Source organism: Akebia trifoliata, chromosome 10 (assembly GCF_017979445.1).
Source record: "Akebia trifoliata isolate Shusen 1 chromosome 10, ASM1797944v1, whole genome shotgun sequence".
NCBI classification, from domain to species: domain Eukaryota; kingdom Viridiplantae; phylum Streptophyta; class Magnoliopsida; order Ranunculales; family Lardizabalaceae; genus Akebia; species Akebia trifoliata.
The window spans coordinates 5190272-5210667 of record NC_141384.1 but is presented as its reverse complement, the minus strand read 5'-3'; the positions used below and the strand labels follow the sequence as shown (position 1 = coordinate 5210667).

At 34.0% G+C, this 20396-nt stretch overlaps 2 protein-coding genes across 2 annotated transcripts; both read right to left on the bottom strand.

Annotated features, from left to right (window-relative positions):
• Positions 1-11781: 11781 nt before the first annotated feature.
• Positions 11782-12782, bottom strand: LOC147392914 (fasciclin-like arabinogalactan protein 14). Its single transcript, XM_086456254.1, has one exon. The coding sequence runs from the start codon at positions 12737-12739 to the stop codon at positions 11831-11833; it is 909 nt and encodes a 302-aa protein (XP_086312380.1). The 5' UTR covers positions 12740-12782; the 3' UTR covers positions 11782-11830.
• A 4115-nt stretch (positions 12783-16897) lies between these two features.
• On the bottom strand, positions 16898-20390 carry EDA35 (temperature sensing protein-like protein). Its single transcript, XM_086456615.1, has 3 exons — positions 20269-20390; positions 20005-20125; positions 16898-18182 (listed from the first exon to the last, which is right to left on the bottom strand). Exon 3 carries the CDS (start codon positions 18086-18088, stop codon positions 17081-17083), a length of 1008 nt encoding a protein of 335 aa, XP_086312741.1. The 5' UTR covers positions 18089-18182; positions 20005-20125; positions 20269-20390; the 3' UTR covers positions 16898-17080.
• Between the last annotated feature and the right edge of the window lie 6 nt (positions 20391-20396).

Here is a 20396-nt window from a genome sequence, read left to right as displayed (position 1 = left end):
ATGTTTTTGTTGAAGCTCCATCAACTTTGATTTTCTTTCTCTTTAATCCTAATTTTTCTTTTGTTTGTGCAGGTTTAGGTGGTTGGCTAGAACATGGACCAATTGTGCTAGCTTTGAGAGACTCAACTGGAGAGGCCAGTTAGGCCTAGTTTTAACTTCGATGCTGATTTCTCATCATGTTATAGATTTTATTGGAATTTTGTATCGTAATCATCTATTTAAAAATAAATAAATTCAAATTAATTACTAATATAGTATAGAAATAATCGCAATGATGATTTGAGGATATTGATAGATTAGTCAATGAAACAATGGTAGAACAACAATTAGATTACTATAGTTGGTAGTCCCCAATGTAGATATATCACTCTTAAATCATTTAAATCTGAGAAAGAGAATGAAATTTAATGATTCTAGTCGAGACATATGTTGAGCACGTTGTCCCAAAGGAGAATCACCCCCCCTGCCTATTCTTGAGTAGGATGTTGTCAAGCTCTTGCATATCTCTTCAATACGTGACCTTGGAACACATCAAATTCATAAGGTGGTTTGAGATTTTTTTTTTTTTTACTTTGATTGGCCGTACCGACCAACCACCCTGCATGTGTACAACAGTTAAATATAACTATAGAGGGATATATAGAGATTTGAAATTATGACATGGGGAGCAAACCCCAATTCAATTTCCATTTCAAAGAAATTAACTTCAACGCTCAAGATAGACTTACATGCAATATCCTAATTGAAATTTGTGAGCTAAAATAAGTAAATTTTACTCTTTTTATAAATTGATCAACATCTTTCTCATATGCGTTATAAGAAGTTTCATCCCCCTTTTCTTTTTGTTATGATTGTATTTATAATGCTCACTATGTGAAAACTGAAAAATTCTATAGGAAAATTTGATGGGTCAAGGCCCATGAATTTTAAAAACCAAAATTTGTAATGCTCCTTATATTCAATGGCCTAGAGCTGACGAATTTCTCTCATCCTCCATTAATTTGATGATTTCGACCCGTCGGAAGAAAAAATTTAATGCCATGGTCCGTCAAATTTTGCGAAATTCGGCAGTCTCGTCGAATATGAGCTTTTTTCACATTGTGGCTTTTTTTGATATTTTGTTCTAGCATGGCACTTCGGATTGATTCTCTGTCATGATTTCTATTTTCCCATTATTAGTGTTTATGGTGTAAATCTCAATGTAACAAGTGCATGCTTAGAGGTGTATTCCAAATTTTTTTTACTTATACAATGAGAGAAATGGGTGTCGACTTGGTTCAAAATATTAGAATATATAAATTAATACGCATTGATATTGGCGAAGTCTGATACGATAATTTATCGGATTGTATCAACCATATGGTATCGATTTTTCATTGACCAAAACATTCATTCGATATAAAATTTTGAACCTTGGGTATGAATGTGTTTAGGACTGCAAATGGGTCTAACCCCTATCCACCTTCATGCATGATGGGTTGACCCAAGGTGTATTTCAAGAGAGTATTAAAATTCAATTTTCAAGTAGCCATAAGGCCCAAGGGGTCATTTCAAGTCTCAAATTCAAACTTGGTCGTAGGTGACTCATGACCAGGCCATTTTTTTTTGCTTGGGCATACCTCACCTATGGCCAAGGTAATTTTTTTTCTTGATCAAGGGTGACCCATTGCTAGAAAAATATTTTGCCTAGTATGGAGGTTACCCACAGTCAGACATAATTTTGTTTATACCCTTGCTAACCCAAAGCCAATTTTGTTGGATAGTTACAAGCTAATTGATCGGTTGTAAATCTTGCTAAATAAATGCAGAGATAGAGATGTGAACTAAGACTTTAGGCAAGTCGAATTCGTTCCACAGGGACAGTTTGGATTCAAAATCTCATTCGGATAAAAAGGCCAAAAACAGAATTAGAAACAGATTGATTTTAAAAACAAAACAGATTTGTTGCAAATTAGAAAATGAAAATTAACAATAGAAAAGAGAAATTGAAACTAGTGAAAAAGGGCTTAGAGAGCTCAAGTCTACCATTGCAAGTCATCCAAAATGCTAATTAATTCTAAATATGACTCAATCCACGTAGCAAGTCATTGCTCGTGGATCGGAAGATGATTCGATGTATCCATTGATTGGAACCTAAAAGTATCCATGAAGATCTCTGATTTAGGCAAGATTATCCGACTTATGCTTCCATTCATCACAGAGCATGAGTGTTCTTGAACTTATCTAAGTAATACTCATCAAAGCTTGAATTAGAAGCATGAGTTAGATGATCTTATCATGAAGAGATTCATAGATTTAACATTAAACACAGAAATATAGAATTGAAATAACATGAGTAGAATGAACTTGCTCCGGCATCCTTGATCTCTCTAAAGAGGATCTAGCCGATCATCGCAAGGATAATATTGCAACAATAATAAAAGCAAGAAGATGATAGATGGAGAAGAGAAGGTAGAATAGAGTTGCAACTTGATTCCTTCCTTGATGATTTCTCAAAAGAGTTACAATAAAACTAATGGATTACTCTTGATGTTCTCACTCCTCTCAAAAGCTCACCCAAAGAAAAAATTACAGAGAATTAAAAGAAGAAACTAAAGAAAATTATAGAAGAGAAGAGCCTAAAAGGGATCCAAGAGGGGACCCCTTCTTTGAAATCAACCCTCAAATTTATAGTGTTCGTATTCGAGTAATCGGGGTGATTTGGCGGATAATTCAATTCGAATGGCCCAATCAGTTACAACCATCGAAGCTTCTGTAAAAATCTCGAGGATAAATTCCTTGAAATGACGGCGGCGCGGTCTTGGCTAGCCGCGGCGCCGTGACGTGGCGCCCAAAATCCTCGAGATTTTGCGGGATGCTTCCTTTTTGCTCGTATGTTGTAACAGTAATTGTTATTTCTTTTATTGGTTTCCGAATGTGCCCTTTTCACCTGAAATTAGTAACAAACTATTGTTAGCCACATTAATTTGGGATTTAATAAAATTTATTATTATTTTAAGGGAACTAGTATTTATACGATGGTAATCTCGATGAAATTATGGTCCCAAAATGATATTATTGGGACCTTATCAGTAATGTGTGCTCAAATTTTTTTAAGGAAAATTACACTTTATACCCTTTCTTTAATGACTTTTCCCTCAAGAAATCTTCAATTTTTATTCGTTTAACTCTCAATAATCACGCCAATTTGGTCTTCTTGTAATTAGCTAATTCTTCTAACAAAGGCTCTTATTCAAGATTGATCCCCACATAAGTGTAATTACTATCTTAACATCATCTTTTTAGAATCAAATTAAGGTAGTTTACCCTTATGCACCCCAACCTTATCCTCAATCCTAAAATATTCAATGTAATTTGATCAAGTTTCATGGTTTGTGACAATTTTACCCTTTCAAAAGAATTCTCTAGAATTTGTGAGTAAAGACTCTCTTAGCCCTAAGTTGTTATACAACTAGCTAAGCTAAATGTCTAAAATGCCCAAAATCATATCACCAAATTACATGTCATCTAGTCTAGTTCTCTAGGATTTGATCCAAAGTCAATGTCTTAGGACTCTTTTAACCTTCCCATAAAATTCTCTAGAAATTGTTATTTTTTTACAATCATATCATTTAATCATCATGATTTCTTAGACTCATAGGATTATAAAAAAGACTCTTTGATATGGGGCATTCGGTGTCTTTCATTAAGGTTTTGTTTTGAATAGTGAGAATTCTATGATTAATAATAAGTTTATCCTCAAGAATTTTCCAAAAACCTATAAATAGGAAACCCATCTAAGGCAAATGGATGAGGAGCTCATTTAGTGATCTAAAATTATATCCAAATCTCTCTAAATCTTCCTATTCTCTCAAAATTCCTAGAACAGAAATCCAAGAAGAAGACAAAAGTAGGGTTTAAACCTTCCATCATCTCCCATCTAATCTTCCTACTTTTACTTTTCCCCTTATCTTTACTTTCAAGCACTTTTTTCTATTTAGTTTATTTTCATGATTTTTAATGCAATTATTTAAATATCCAGTTTAGAGATTTGGGGAGAGAGAGTAATCCCTCATAGAGGTAATTTTCCCCTAATAAGTTCATCGAAAGTATTAGATTAAGTTATTTTTACTTCTATCTATTCTCATGCAATTTAAATTTTGATCGATTGTAAAACTTGCTAAATAAATGCAGAGATTAAGATATGAACTAAGACTTTGGGCAAGTCGAATTCGTTCCATAGGGACAGTTTGGATTCAAATGTTCAATCGGTTAAAATCAAAAATAGAGTTAGAAACATATTGGTTTTAAAACAGAATTGATTTGTTGCACAAATGAAATGAAAATTACTTGCAATTGAAATTTAAAACAGAAAATAGAGAGTGAAAATATGAGAGAGAAGGCTTAGAGAAGTCAATCAAACCTTTGCAAATCATCCATAATATAGATTAGTTCTAAGAGATAACTCAATCCATGGAACAATTAAATTATTGAAAGTAATCAAAAGCTATCCATGAAAATGTTAATATGATTTAGATTGCCTAACTTCCCTTCTGATTTTTCACAGAGCATAGCCATTCTTGAACTTATCTAAGTAATGGCTATCTAAGTTGGATCAGAACTATAAGCTAGATTATCTTAATCAGAAGAGAATTTTTAGAATAATAAACATGTAAATAAAGTAAGAATTTAAAACTATAATAGAGGGATGAATTTACTCTGGCTTTCTTAACTTCTCTAATGAGAATTTAGCCAATCATCGCAAGAATTAAAATTGCAGAAATTAATAAAAGAGCAAAAAACATGGGTGAAGAAGGTGATGATTGATCTGAAATTCTTCTTTAATGGCTCTCCAAAAGAGTTACAATAAGAACAAAAGATTGGATCACTCTTGGTGTTCTCACCACACTAAAGAGTTCTCTCTCAAAACTAAGAAACCAGAGAATTACAAAGAGAAAAACCAAAAATTACAAAAGAAGAAGAAGAGCCCCTTTCTCTGAAATCTACCTTCCAATTTATAATGTTCGTATTCGAGTAATCGGGGTGATTTGGTGGATAATTCGATTCGAATGACCCAATCAGTTACAACCACCGAAGCTTCTAGAAGTTTCTGTGCGAATCTCGAGGACAAATTCCTCGATATGACCACGACGAGGTCTTGGCTAGTCGCGGCGCGGTGACGTGGCACCCAAATTCCTCGAGATTTTGCCGGATGCTTCCTTTTTGCTCGCATGTTGTAATAGTAAATATTACACCTTTTGTTGGTTTTCGAATATACCCCTTTCACCTGAAATTAGTAACAAACTATTGTTAGCCACATTAATTTGGGATTTAATAAAATTTATTATTATTTTAAGGGAACTAGTACTTAAACTTTTGATAATTTTGGTGAAATTACTGTTCCAAAATGAAATTATTGGGACCTTATCAAATTTCAAAGTATAATTATTTTGCTTTATTGACCTTTCTTGCATTTCAATTTTTTTAGAATAATGGTTCTGTGCTTTGTTTTTCTTTAATGGTAATAGAGATAAAGAGTAAACCCTCTTAGGAGGTAATCTTTTTTTATTAAGTCCATTTCATGCATATATTTTGCACACACACTTCTAAAATGACTACAAATAAGAGTGTAAGTCCCAATGGACTTATATTCAACCTTTAGAGCCAACAAAATAATAATAAAAAATGAAAAAATTTTATATATAAGGTTTGGTTCTAATATGATTTTGTTTAATCTATGAACATCACTTAAGGACCGAACTAACAAATAAAGTATCTCAAGGGAGCACATAACTTGTTTTGAACCTTTGGGATCCCAAATGATGAAATCCATGTAGATTTCCATCAAAGTCCCAAGCTCACAAAAAAATTCAGCAAACACCTATTTCTAGTAGTAGCTTGCTCATTTTTCAAAACTAGACTATAGTCGATTTTTCTTAATTCCTCTCTATAATTCCTTTTACTTTCAAAATTCCCAAAAAAGTTTCACCATTTAGTCAACTATTGATAACCATCTTTGGATGGAAGGAACAAGGTGCCTAACACCTTCCTTGACCCTCAACAGAATTTTTTTACTTTATTTTCCTAGGTAGACATTTTCCTCTTATCCTTTGGATATGTGAGTCACTACAAATTAAGAAAAATAGATTGAAAAACCATTTTATAATATTCATTCACATTTTAATTAAATGGTGACGACTCTTAAACTCGCATAAATAAACTCAAACCTCCCAAAAGATTTTGAAGCTCACGTATCTACAATCGGCTATTAGTTGATAAAATTAGGACTTAAAATGGGTCATTTTCAAGTTGGATCTAAGTATATTTATGTTTAGATCCAAATCCAACTCAAATCCTACTAGATAAACCATATCCGAATCATGTGCTTTCACTTAATCCGAATCAAGTGTTGACCCAATCGAATTACTTGATTCAAGTCAAATCGAGTTGAATAATTCTAGATCATTCAACATTTTTTCTTCTATATTTATTGGTTAATTTCTATACTATTCTATTTTACCATTACTATCATTTTATTTTATAAAAAATTATATTACATTAAAATAGAAGAAACTAATATTTTGAAAAACTTAAAAATATAATTTTCAAAGCAATATATAATTCGAATATAGACGGATATATGGATGAATATGTATCCAACCCATATCCGACTCATATCATGGAACATCAAATCATGTTCGACCCATTTTTCATATTCATATCTACTCCAAAGATCCAAACCCATTAAATTTAGATTTGGATCATTCAGATTTTAGATAAAAATTGACCCTTTTATGTCTTAAATAAAACTTGATCGGCTAAGTCAATCGAGTTTTTGTATTTTTTAATAATTTAAATATTTATAATAAAAATAAAAATATGATGATATTGTGTCTAAGCATCTTCTAGTCTAACTTGTTTTATTAAAGTAATTATTTTAATATAAATATATATTAATAAATAATCATAAATCAAGTTAAACAATTTATCGTGTCCAAAATGAGGTGACTTGAATAAGTTAATTCATTATTAATTGAAAGCAAGACAGACGGCCAAAATACTAAGTTTTAAAAGCGTGTCAAACACTATCTTACCAATCAAATTATATAACTAAAAACCTAAATTACGATGGAAAATATGTGGGTAACGTAAAAGCTTGAGCTTGAGACAATAAAAGTGGTGGAGGATGAGAAGATAGCAAAATTTATGATACATTTGCAAAAACAAAAATAGGGTTCACTAATTTAGGAATAAGGGAAATTCAATATATCTTAATTTGAAGCTTTTTTTATTGATTTTTTATACATAGAATATACCTACCATTTTAATGTTTGTATTATTGTTATACTTTGTTAACCATCTAAATCATCTCCAATGACCCATCGGGGGATGGCTGAGATGGTAAGATGCAATTGGGTTTGCTCCCCAAGTTGTGCCTTTGAGTCTCAATATGCCCCTCCACTAAAGTGTGGTAGATTATCTATCGTAACACGTGCCTAGTGGGTTGGTGCATTCGGCCAGGTACCCTAGATGACATCTATTTTAGATGATGCATTAGAGTGTATCATGCCAAATTTGACATTTTTGCACTTTATTGTTTTAAAAATTAAAATTGCTAAAGGCAAATATGGCATTAGGATTGGAGATGCACTAACAATTCCAAGCAAGTTGCTCCACATTGAAGACATCAAACGTTAAAATTTTTTTTATTTACCTCCAATGCATGAAAACAAGCAAAATTTTGATTAAAAAAAAGGACCACTCAAAGGCAAGTCCTAAAAATTAAAAAATAGCTCGGCCTTCAAGTGGCATGGCTAAGTCACTTTCCCATGTAACAAGTAGCTTGATAAACACCATGAACACTACTAGTCTAACCATGCAATACTCATAAAAATATCAACATGTAACTCGACCAAAAGGGTATTCATGCTAATGAAGTAGCACAGATCATCCTACTATAGTAAAGATCATATCGTCACCCTACTACATGTAACTATTGGAAGGGGCAATTATTGCGTTTCAAGCCACTAAGTGGTATTTCCTCGGGGCCACCTATGAGGGCGTTCCCTCACTTACCTGGTACGTGTGATGTGCGGGCATTGCACATTCCCAGGGGAGGGTCTCATATGCCTTGGTTTCGATCCTGGCTCATTCGGTCCCCCTAGTCAGTCGTAAGTTCAGACACCCCCGTTATAAAAAAATAAAATAAAACAAACGCCACTAAATGGAAGTGGGCATGATAGGTGAGACTTTATTGATTGAATAATGACCCACTAACTTCACAATGGCTCTCGCCTCTATAAAAAAAAAAGTAGGCACCTAAACCAAGAAGGCATCAAATTCTATTTCCTAAACTTCAACACAAAAAATTGCCCTACAGACTTTCTTTTTTGTCGACGAATTAGCTTAATCATCAGAGAGTTTTTGACAAACACCACATTGGCATTGGAATGACATTAGCTAACCCCATAAGAAAAATAAATAGTCATTAAATACTACCCTCTCATTAGACACTTATGGAAAGGTTTGTGAGATAAAAAGGTGTCATGCTAATGGTGGCTCTATTATCGTTGCATCTTAATTTTTATCCTTATTAGGACTATCAATGGATCAGATCAAACTCAAAATCTGATTCATTCCAATCTGATAACTACATATGAAGGATTTTGGTTCCAATAAAAATATGTTTTGATAATTTATTAGATCAGTTTAGGATCTACCATCTTCTGATCAAATAGGGGCATCTGAAAAAAGAGCATCAGATTATTATAGTCTTTAATACATATTTTTATAAAATCAAATAAGGTTAGATTCGGATCAAGTCAAAATATTGAATTTTTTTAATCATATTCAAAATAATAGATATCATATTGAATCAAGTCCAAGCTAAAAGTCGTGATTAGGTTGGGTCCGAGTCTATATATATATATATATTTATAGATTGCTACCAATTCAGTATCTATGGAATCGATAATCTATTGTGTAGACACCCCATTTTCGCACTCGCCTGATTAATTAACTTGTCAATCCGATTGCGATGGTTCTCAATGATAGATAAATATTTTAATGTTTTTATTTGTTATTATATTTGTTTTCAGAGTCTAGATGAGATATTTCAAGCAAGTAAAACTTTAGAAACCACGCTACGTGAAAAAATATGACCCAAAATATAGAAATCATCATTTTTGGGACAAAAAGAAACTTTATGAGAAAAATCATCAAAAAATAATCAAATTATCAAAATACCCTAACATCAAAACATCCTTAGAGCTTACATTACGCTTAGGAAAATCTTTTTGAACACATAAAAAAATAAATTAAAATCAAATAAACTGTTTCACCAATTTTCACAAAATTTGATAAAATTACGAAAATGCCCCTCATAGGATTCATGATCATTTCACGTCAAAAATCCGTAAGTGACACAAATCGATACTTTCATTGAATTTTCTGTGAAAAACTAATTCCAAAACATCAAAAACCAACATCTCTAGGCAAAAATCATCTTTGAAAGCAAAACAGTAATTTTTCAACCCTAAAATTTAAAATTTTGAAACTAATAATTAAAATATTAATTAACGTAAAGTGAAATTTTAATAAATTAAATTAAAATTTTTGAACAAATAAAATCAATTAATTAAGACTACAGGCCCAATTTGCAGTGGTGACCCATTTATTTATGTGGGGCCCACATGATATTTAATAAAGAACCTTCCACCGGGGTTCTAAAGAATTAAAAATCTAATTTAATAAACAACCTTCCATTGAGGGGGTTCTCCAAAAATTAAAAAAAATTCTCATTCTACGTAAGATTCAAAATCCTAATTCAAAACCCTAATTAAACAACTTAGCCTTACCTTGAAAAGACTTAATCAAATCCTAATTTCCCAAAAGGCTATATAAAAAGGTGCCTCTACAATCTAAATTTGCAGGTTAAGAAAAATCCTAAGAAAGAGATGCCAAAAACACTTTCCAAGACTTTCCAAAATTCTAAATCTGAAGTCATAAGTCCTTACCTAGCATCCAAAATCCCATTTTTACAAAAAGAACACCCATAAATTATCAAAAAACTTCAAAAAGCCAAAAAAAATATTCAGATCTCGAAGGAAAATACTTCATCTTAGAGATTGGAAGTAGATCTAATGACGGAGACAAAAGTAGGATGACTCATACGAGGAACACTCTCTGTCAGTTCTGAGGGAATCGATCGTCGTAATCACCCAAGTAAAGAAGGTATTTTTTTTAAATATTTTATTCTAATTTTTAGGTCATTTTTTTGCAACGTAAAACTTTTGGAAAAAATAGATGTCGACTTTTATCGGGCGAAATTGGTGCCTAACGCCTTCCAATCCTGTAACGTGATCCCTGGCCCCATTCTTTTCGTAGATTAATATTGCTATCTGTTTAGAATCATGTCTCGATTCTTAGACCGTAAAACTAGGTGGCGACTCTCAAATATCAAAAAAGTTGATTTGCACATGTGGATCGAAGGCGTTTTCACATTGACAACTTATTTCTCGTAGGCAACCATTATCGTTAGGCAATTTACCTATAGAAAATGCTAAATGAAGGAATGTTACAATCACTCAATGTTGTCTTCCATGCCACATACCAAATATTGGCATCATGGGAACATGAACCTTAATTCATCAGTCAATTCTATGTTAAATCATATCTTCAACTATGGGCTTAGACCCATAGTTCAGTTGGTTTGACATATTCCTACTGAGTTGTATCATGTCTTCTTGGAGGTTCAATCTTGTTTCTTTCGGTATTAGCCTCTTTTAATAAATCAGGATGAGGCCATTTATAGCCTTAGTATACCGATAAAAATAAAAAAAATAAAAAAAACTTTGAGGTCAGGGTTCATCAAGTCCATCTTACCATTAAAAAAAACCTTAAAATATTGTATACCTTTTCTATTACTACCTCCATCCATTTCATATTCAACCTTGATGTAACCTTTCAACATATATACATCAACCATTTCGATGTAAAAAAAAATTGAGGAACAGGTTTTGTTTAGCCATACCCAAATCTTTTGAGATAAGGTTTTGATAAAGAAAATGACGAGGATAATGTAAATTTTTTGCCCATATGATTGGATTTGTAAACAAATATCAAATCCTCAAAAATTTCAATCCTAATAAAAGATGGGAAATAAAATAGTTCTATTATCTTTTTTTATTTTATAGGTAAATAAAAGTTTGGTTAGTATATAAATATTGTTAATAATTAGCATAAGAAACGTGGGTTCAAGGGGTTTGAACTTAGGACCTGGGAACAACCTCCACAAGTCTTGGAATATATAAACTTTTGGCCCTCTCTATCCACATTATAAATAAAGGATAACTCGCTTATTCATTCAATCCATTCATGAATATATCCTTTAGACAGGTAGTAAGAGAGGAGAGAAGGTGAGTCAAGATAATACAAGGATGACCCTGAAGGAATTTTTCAACGGATTTGAAAAAGCAAAACGATTGAGGATTACCAATGGTGTAATTACCATTGAAGACTATTTCAATTTGATTCGAATGTCACACAATTCAAAAATCTGATCATTGGTTATGATTTTGCATGTTGAAAAAATCATGTGAATGAATTTAAGAAACTTATAGATGATTTTTAGTAGCAGTGTACTAAACTAAGTTTGAATTTTTTATTTGAATATCTCGAATCACACAAAGTACAACAATTTCCCTCTCTTCAATTTGACATTATACATGAAAACCAAAGGCCCACCACTTTCAAGACGTGTTTATAGTTGACTCAAAGGAAAAAATAAATAAGACTCTCACGTTCTCAAAACCTTCCTCTTATTCTTCTCTCATTCTTCAAATCTGTCAAATTAGAGAGCAACCCAGGCTGAAACAACCACCATTACAACAGAAACAAAAGTTCCAAGGCATATTCGTGTGGCTGAAGAAGGCGGAGAATCTGTAGGAGCAGTTGCACCAGTGTCATCAGCTGGTCCGCTGGCTGGTCCGTCAGCGGTATCGGGCATTGGGGGGGAGCTCAATGGAGCATCACCTACTGAAGGAGCATAAGCCTTGGATGGTGGATCGGCATCATCACTAGGTGCATCAGCAGATGGTGCAGGAGCTTTTGAAGGCTTGGGAGTTGGGGCCGTCGTTGGGCTCACAGAAGGAGGGGTCGATGGTGACTTCTTGGGTGAAGCTACTGGAGCAACCGATGATGGTGGAGGTGATGTGGTGTTCGTGTTATTATTGTTCGAATTCTCAGTGCCATTGGGGTAGAATATAACACTACTGATTTGCAATACAGATATGTTGTAAGGTTGGGCAGCAACTAACTTGACCAGCTTGGCATCGAGAGATGAACCCTTGACAGCGGACCCGAATGCAACATCTCCCGTCGTCAAGTCCGTAACATTTACGAACCCTTGTTGGCCCATAGCCAATCCACTGGATTGGAACAATGTCGTGAGGAGTGCCGTCTTCTTTGAGAGACCTTGGAGTTTTGCGACATCGTAATAATCAAGAATAACATGCAAGCTCATGATCTTTTTGATTACTTCGATGGGTTTTCCCGATAATGAGGAAATTGCACTATTGTCTACGACGAGGACGGTTATTGTTTGTCGACTATTGATCTCAGCATTTAGTTGGGTTTGAGTTAGGTAGTCATTGTAGGTACTGAAAGAAGGGAATGTGTTTAGAAGTTTGGTGATATTAAAAGCAGTTGCAGAAGATAAGAGAAGGAAGAAAGAGAGGAAGATGAGAGAGGATGGTGCCATTGGGAGGGATTCACCTTTACAAATGAGTCAATGATGGATAGAGATGTTTAAGGTTTATAAATTGAGAAAATGTAACTAAATATGGATATATAAAGTTTAAACTGAAAACTGCAATGGGTGGGGGAGGAGATTTCTTCCTTGAAATTTGTCGGAGATTTTGTCTTGTTAGAATTGGAGAGTACTTAGTGGAGAGGGTTACTCTAAAGATGGAAGAAATTGTTAAAATATAGGTTGTCCAGCGTCCGTGTTGACTGGGCATAATTTTGACCCTCCGGCCTCCACGTTTTGATCTCCCCATGTTTTCAAACTGATAACATTGGGGATATCAACGGCTAGATTCGGGCCGGGTTTGATTGATCCCTAACCTGACCCTAAAGAGTCGGGTTCTATCTAGATTAGTCCCATAGTATTGTTAGGCCTAAGTTAACGAGTCCCTAACCCGGCCCTAATGGGATCGGATTTTATTCGGGCCAAATAAAATGACTAAAGTTTTAAAAATTTAATGAAAAATATATTTTTCAAACATTTTTTTTGTGTGTATAAAGATTATGTAACGGAATTTGAAATTGATGTCATATTAACCTATGAAGGTTATAGGTGAAAATTAAATTGTAATTAGGTAATATATTTTGCTTTTATTAAAAGAATATTCATCTAATTAAATATATTACAAGTAGTTTTATAAGATTTATTAATGGGCCGGTCCAGGTTGGGCACTATAAGGCGCTAGCCCTACTTGTATTTGACAGGCCAAAAATTATTGAACCGGCTCTTATCTTTCTGGGCTCAATATGAAGGTCCTTATTTTCTTAGGTAGGTGGGCCAGTGATTTCAATTGACATCCTAATGACATGTCCCATTTGTCTTAGATTTTGTGTAAGATACTAATATGAAATGACCTAAATGTCCTTTTCTTAAATTAAAACCCTTTTTTCTTAAAAACATAAACTAAAGTAAAAACAATAAGAAATATGTCATATTTGACCTCTTATCTTTAGTAGAAAACCCTAGATTTTCATCCACAATTGCATCAATTTTCTACTTCCCCAAAAAATTTCTCCTATTTTAAGGTTTGATAGTTGAAATGGATGAAATCATAAGGTTAAAGATGACTGATTTTGAAATTGGAATTTCAAAATTGAAGATGACTGCTACTGTAGGAAGAAAAAAAAACACTTTCTTTACTAAGTTATTAAGGAAAGTTTCCTAACAATATCACCTTGTAGCATCCAAAAATATGATATGATGCCACAAGGATGTAGATGACAAAATTCTAAGAACTTTCAAAAAGAAAAATTAATTTTCGTCGTTGGATTTTAACTTTAAATTTGGAATTTCAGTAGCCATTTTCAACACCTTTGATTGTTGTCGTTTTTTTTTTAATATGAGTTTTCCATGAAATCTAGAAGGCTATGTGTTGGATTCCCAATGTGATAATCCATATGGGTCCAACGACCCTTAATTAGATTTGAAATTAGGATTGCAACTTGGGCAAGTCAAATCCAAACCTGCTGGGTTGAACACGACCTTGGGTCAAGTTTGGACATAGTTAACTTAGGTTTGGCCTCGGGTTCGGGCAATAAAAAAAAGTGCTCGACTCAAATAGGGTTGGGTATGGGCATAGGTATCAACCAACCCAATTTGTCCGAACCTGAACTTAATATGAATATACTTTAAAAATATTTCTTTTATCTTGAATTTTTTCGCACTCATAATTCGTATTTCAATATGTATACTTTTGTTTATTTATATATCAAAATTAATGTGATTATTTTCATTAAAAAAATAATTATTTTATTATTAATCCTTTTGTTTAAGTGTAATTCCATATTACCATACAATGATTATATTACAATTTTAAATATTTTTTCTTTTATTAGAAATTGTGATTAATAATAAATAATAATGATTATTTTAATTAATCTTCTTATTCATCTTCTCTCTTCCCTAAATTTGCTTATAATTGTATCCCTATAAAATTTTGAAATACATTTTTATGACAAATAATTGTAAATAGGAATGAATAACCAGACCAACCTAACTGGGCACCACGAGGGTTGGGCATAGTTGATCCCTAACCTGGCCAACCCATCCGAGTTGCAGCCTTATTTGACATCTGACTAAGTTAGTAAGACTAGGCTGTTTCAAATTAAAAATAATAATTAAGATTTACAGGTTGGAGATGAGGGCATTCAGGTCATTTTCGATGCTTGGGTCGTCTACTGAGCAGTCTAACGGGCCTAAGTAGAAGGGATGAGAATCCCGAATATTAATTTTATGGAGAGAGAATTTTATTACTTAATTTTATGTTAATTAGTAAATAAAAATAAAAAGAAGTCTGATATGATTCGAGATGGATATATGTAAGTGAAGAGCAGATTGGAGAAATCTGATTTGCATTGCTACCCTCAAAATTTGGAATGAATCGTTCAAGATGATAAAGTTGATAACTTACCAATGATAACGATATGAGCTTAATATTGATGCTAATCTAACTATTTAAAATATTTGATGAGATATGCCACATCAATGATAATGAGCATCGCCACACACGTTGAAGGTAGAGCAGACATGGCCGAATCACCAATGCCATACGGTCAAGGAGAGTGTCTGACCTCACAGCCTTGTGTTGAATATGTCTGTTTGACATATTTTGGCAAAGAGTTGGATTTTAAAGTTTCTCTTCTAAGGAAGAAATGCGATATTCTCTCAGTTGCTTCCTTGATTAGAGGTTTTTATGAGCAAAAGTATGAAGTTCTCTTTAGTGGTGCTGTTTTATTGAACCTGTTAGTCTAGTGGTGTTCAGATTGGATCTTAATTTCTTCAGTGCGAGCTTTGATACCCAAAAGTCTAGCTGTACCAAGCTCAATCACAGCTAATTTATAACAAGTGTGTAAGTTTTTGTGAACTTTGGTCTGAATGAGAGTATCTAGAATGAGAGATTGATCTAAGGGCTCGAAATATCCTATGAAATCTGTAATTGAAATATCCTATATATACGTTCCCCAATTCCATGATCTCTACGTCTTCTATTATTGAAAGTGTCATCATAGCCATTTTCACTCAATCCATGTTCTTTGATCTTCCTCTCCTTTTAGAACATCAACTTTAATATTTTGCTCTAATTGGGGTCATAGTTGGCCTTCGTTGAACATGGTAGACTTATCTTTATCTATTATTGGAGTTACTCATACATTCTCTTGGGTTGGGATCCCTTGACTCATAAAAAAGACTCCCAACTTTTTTGTGTTTTTAATGGGTTTATGGATCCTCATTCGTTTTCTAATTTTATCTTTCCATATCTTCACTTAACATCCACTACCCTCAACTTATTAAAAGCCAAACTAATTAAACCCATTGAGAGACTGAGCGCATTTTGTGCGATCTCTTACAATGTGTTTGGATTGAGAGAAATGGAGAGAATAGAAGATAAGAGAAAATAACTCAGTTTCTCTCCATTTCTCTCTTGTTTGGATTGTTAAGTGGGAGAGAGAAGAGGAAATTTTTTTTTGGAGAGAAAGCCGTTTAAAATATTTTATAATTTCAACTGTCCTAGATCTCTTTTAAGATATTTTAAAATTTCAAAATTATCCCAAGTTCTCTCCTGTCAATCCAAATTGGGTGAAGAGAAATTGAGTTTCTCTTCTCTCCTCTTCTCTTCTCTTAATGAGACACCTCCTACTCTGAAGACTCACCTAACTCTTCATATCGCAGTTTGCCCTTCTAAATACTCCAATCTATGGTAAAGGGAAGGATCTTCCAAATCATAAGCACCCCATGTATGCTCAGCATTAAAGAGGTTCAACCTTGATCTTGATTAATGCAGTAAACCTCAAAATGATTTAAACAAAGTAGAACACATTTTTTTTTCAAACGAGGCCACAATGGAGTAGGAGATGATCAACAGTTTCTCCTCTGTTTGCAAAGAAAATAATTTGACAAAAGATTATCTCAACAACCATCCACGCAAGTATAGGAGTATAGGTCCATCAAGTCATAGCTCAAATGGCAAAATCATGAATTAAGTGAGCTTTTATGTGGGAGTGAAAAAAAAGGTGAACCAACTGTTTGTAGGGATGGTGGGCACAAAAGGGTTTGCCACAATGCATTTTTTTGGGGGATGACATCAAACTTCTTGTGTCAGATGAACACCGAATCTATGACAGCCATACCACATTTTCTTCCATTGTTGGCTCTATAACATATTAAACTCCATAAGAAAGCCACAATTATTCTCTTTTACAACTAAAAACTTCAGGAGAGAAAAACATATTCAAATCCTCTTATACAAGAAACTTAAGACCTGCAAAACTAACCTTGCAAATCGAAGCAAATAAATCTTCAAGCACCAGCTTCAGGAGACTTAACCTGCCTCTGCAGCTCCTCATCTGCCCTCCTCAAGAACTGATCCCACCCACTCCCCGGGGTTGTATCAAAGTAATCGTATGGAACTGCAGTTTTCAAACCTGGTCGAACAACACATTGACTCTCTATAATCCTAAATTCAACATGGTCATCTTCCCCATAAATCTCTTCCAACTCCTCCCAAGTGAACAACAAAGGAAGCGTAAAGGCCCCCCAAGGATTGAAATCCACAAGCTTAACCCGCCCATCCCTAGTAACATAAACGTCGAATGTGTAATCGTCCGACTCAAATTTATGTTGCACATTCTCTGCAAAGAATTCCCGGATAGACATTTCAAGACCGTGTTTCTTCTCGAGAAGAATGGGGTAGAATCCAGTGACCTCTCTTTGCGAGATTCCAATAAGGAGATGATTTCGAACAAAACAACGGAATTCCATCTCGGGATGGAGGGATGAGTACCATTTTCGGAGGGCGAGAAAGAATGTAGTGGGTCTCGAGGATGTCTTATCAATGCAAGAATCGAAGGCATGACAAAGATCATGAATCAATGTTTCGGAGGATCGGAACAAAAGTGCAATCTCACTAAATGAGGTGCATCGAAGGTTCCCAGTCGTACTAATCCAAGCAGAGTCCTTTGGAGCACTCCAATTCAACTTTGGGAAGACAGCCCCACCAAGGTTTTCGATTGATTCTTTGATTTCCAACTCAAGTTCTGGGAAACAAGGTGGTGGTGGAGGTTGTTCAGATTCATCTTCAGAGCCTTCGGAGATTTGGAAGTCATCTTCTTCTTCAGAATTGTGGATTCTACGGGGTAAGGCATCTTCACCAGAGATTGATTGGGGGAGAAGAAACAGTCCAGAATCATCCATAAGGTATTGAATAAAGGGTTCTGGAAGCTTATTGATTATGGTTTTGAGGGAAATAGATTTGAATTTTGGGTACCATTCTTGAATTTGGCATCGATTCACTTCTTCTTCCTTCATCTTATGAGTAGAAACAAAAGTCAATCAACTCTGTCCAAACGATAAATCAATTTCTTCCTTGGGGCTTGGAGCTTTTGCGTTTCTTCTTTGGTATCTGGTAACAAGAAAATTAAAAACATCATCAATCTAAGCTCATTTAAAGTGCCTTGATGCTTTGGGTGGGTATAAGAAACTTCAATCCATGCAAAGACAAGGTTTTCACATATGATAACTATGGAGGTAGAATCAAAGGGAATCATCAGTTGGACCACCTAATTCTCAATCCATGTGACAAGTTCTAGACCAATGGCCGTCCACCACATGGCAGAGGATAGATAGGTCATTCAATTTTTTCATGTTTTAAAATAGAAATCCATACATTGGTGAGAATGCAATCCCTGTACATGGACAGTGTCACTGTCCACAAGTCCAATTTAGAGAATATTCTGTCAAATGAAAGGTCTATATTGATCACACTAGAGCCCATGTCGCAAAAACAACCATCCTAACAAAGGTAAGAATCTGTAGTGACAGAAAAAGCTACCTTTCACCTTTAAAATGTGTAGAACCTCTCTAGTTTAATATCCTAGAAGCAGACTGTTATTGTAAAATTACACAAATTACAGGTATTTAATTATAAAAATATCAAGCAATATAGACAATTAAATTAACTACACTTTCTTCTAATGAAAAAGTGCGATAAACTAACTAAGAAAATCAGTGTTTGATTTAATGAAGAAATGCTAGAACATGCATAAGCTAGTAGCCCATTAATATCAAGAACTAGGCGCAATCTAAGTAGTAAACACTCTTAAAAACTTGGCAGTTAGTAAGTGATAGTACATATTACGAGCTCTAGATAGTAATTTAAAAGGTTCTTCTAATGAAATAAGGATTCTAACAAGCACGTGCAACCCTTTCACTTACTTTCTATGATGGGTTATGAAAGTGTAGAAATTCCTTAAATAGGTATAATCATGAGGAGGATTCTATCTCTTTTATTCTTCTCATGTCCATCAAACCCAAAGATTTAGATAAAAGGGGTTTAAGAGTAAGCATTCACAAAGAGAATTTATCTCACCATAAGTTGAGAAATTGTAACCTTAAATGAAAATATTTCTGCTATGAAAAACAGCCAAATTCAAGCTCTAAAACAGTCTTCAGTTCTTCAAATAATCAAAGTATCCTTTAAAGCTGCTACATTTGTTAATAAATTTACTTTCAAATTAATGTACACAGCAACCATCCATACATACGCTTTTTCATGTACTTAATTTAATAAAAAAAAAAAACTTTATTTTCTTAAACGTTACAAGGGCAACATAGACCAATATGTAATAGAACCCTCTAAAAGAAGAAAGAAAATAGAACAATCTAAGAGTAAAGAAACCATTGTTTTATATGTTATATAAAGAGACACAGTCTAATTGGTTACCGCTCTGTGATTCAACAATTAAATCTCAGGAGGAAAAACCCATCAAACATACAAAGGGTCTCATCTTCTCTCCATTCCAAGAGTGTCCTGTTATTAGATTCATTCCACTCCAACACTCCCACGTCCATATAACATGCATCTGCATGAGGCAATCTGGAGTGGCACTCTAGGGAATGTTTTAAGTGAATTACACTTAGTAAGATATGTTTTTGACCAGTTAAGGCATTTCATCAAACAGTACGAAAGATGCTTAGAATAACCATAAAACTAGCTTCAAATTAGAAAGAACAATAACCATAAATTCTTGAAGCAAAATTCAAGCCAAAAGAAAACTCAAACAAAACCCAAATTCAGATTGTCTCCTTAGTTTCTCAAATAGATGTCTTCACCTTCCACATAATTCACGTGATTTCCGATTCTCTGAACCAATAATTAACCTCTAATTCACAATAACTGTAAAATCAAGGAACTTCAAACAATTCTATTATTCTAAGAAACAAACCTTTTCGCCTCTTTCGATATTCTTCACGGCAACTAGCTCTTTGGTCTATTTATCTCGCATCAACCTCGCCACACCAAAATTACCTCTTGATGACCTTGAGATCGAAGATGATGACTTCCCACTGTTACAAAAAAAAAAACAGAGCGTATGAGGGTTTTTGAAAAATGAAGAAGAGAAAGGTGTGTGGGGTTGAAGAAGAGAAAGGGGAGTGCCGTTGAAGAGGATTTCTTGAAGAAAGTCAGAAGAATGAGAGAGAGGTGATACCTCAAGTCGTCTCCTCCTGAAGTTCGGCTCCTTCGTTCTACACCTACAGGGTTTCTGAAATCAGATTACTTATTTGTGTATTTGGGGTGTAAGTAGCAATAACTGGCCTGCCAATATTAATTATCTTT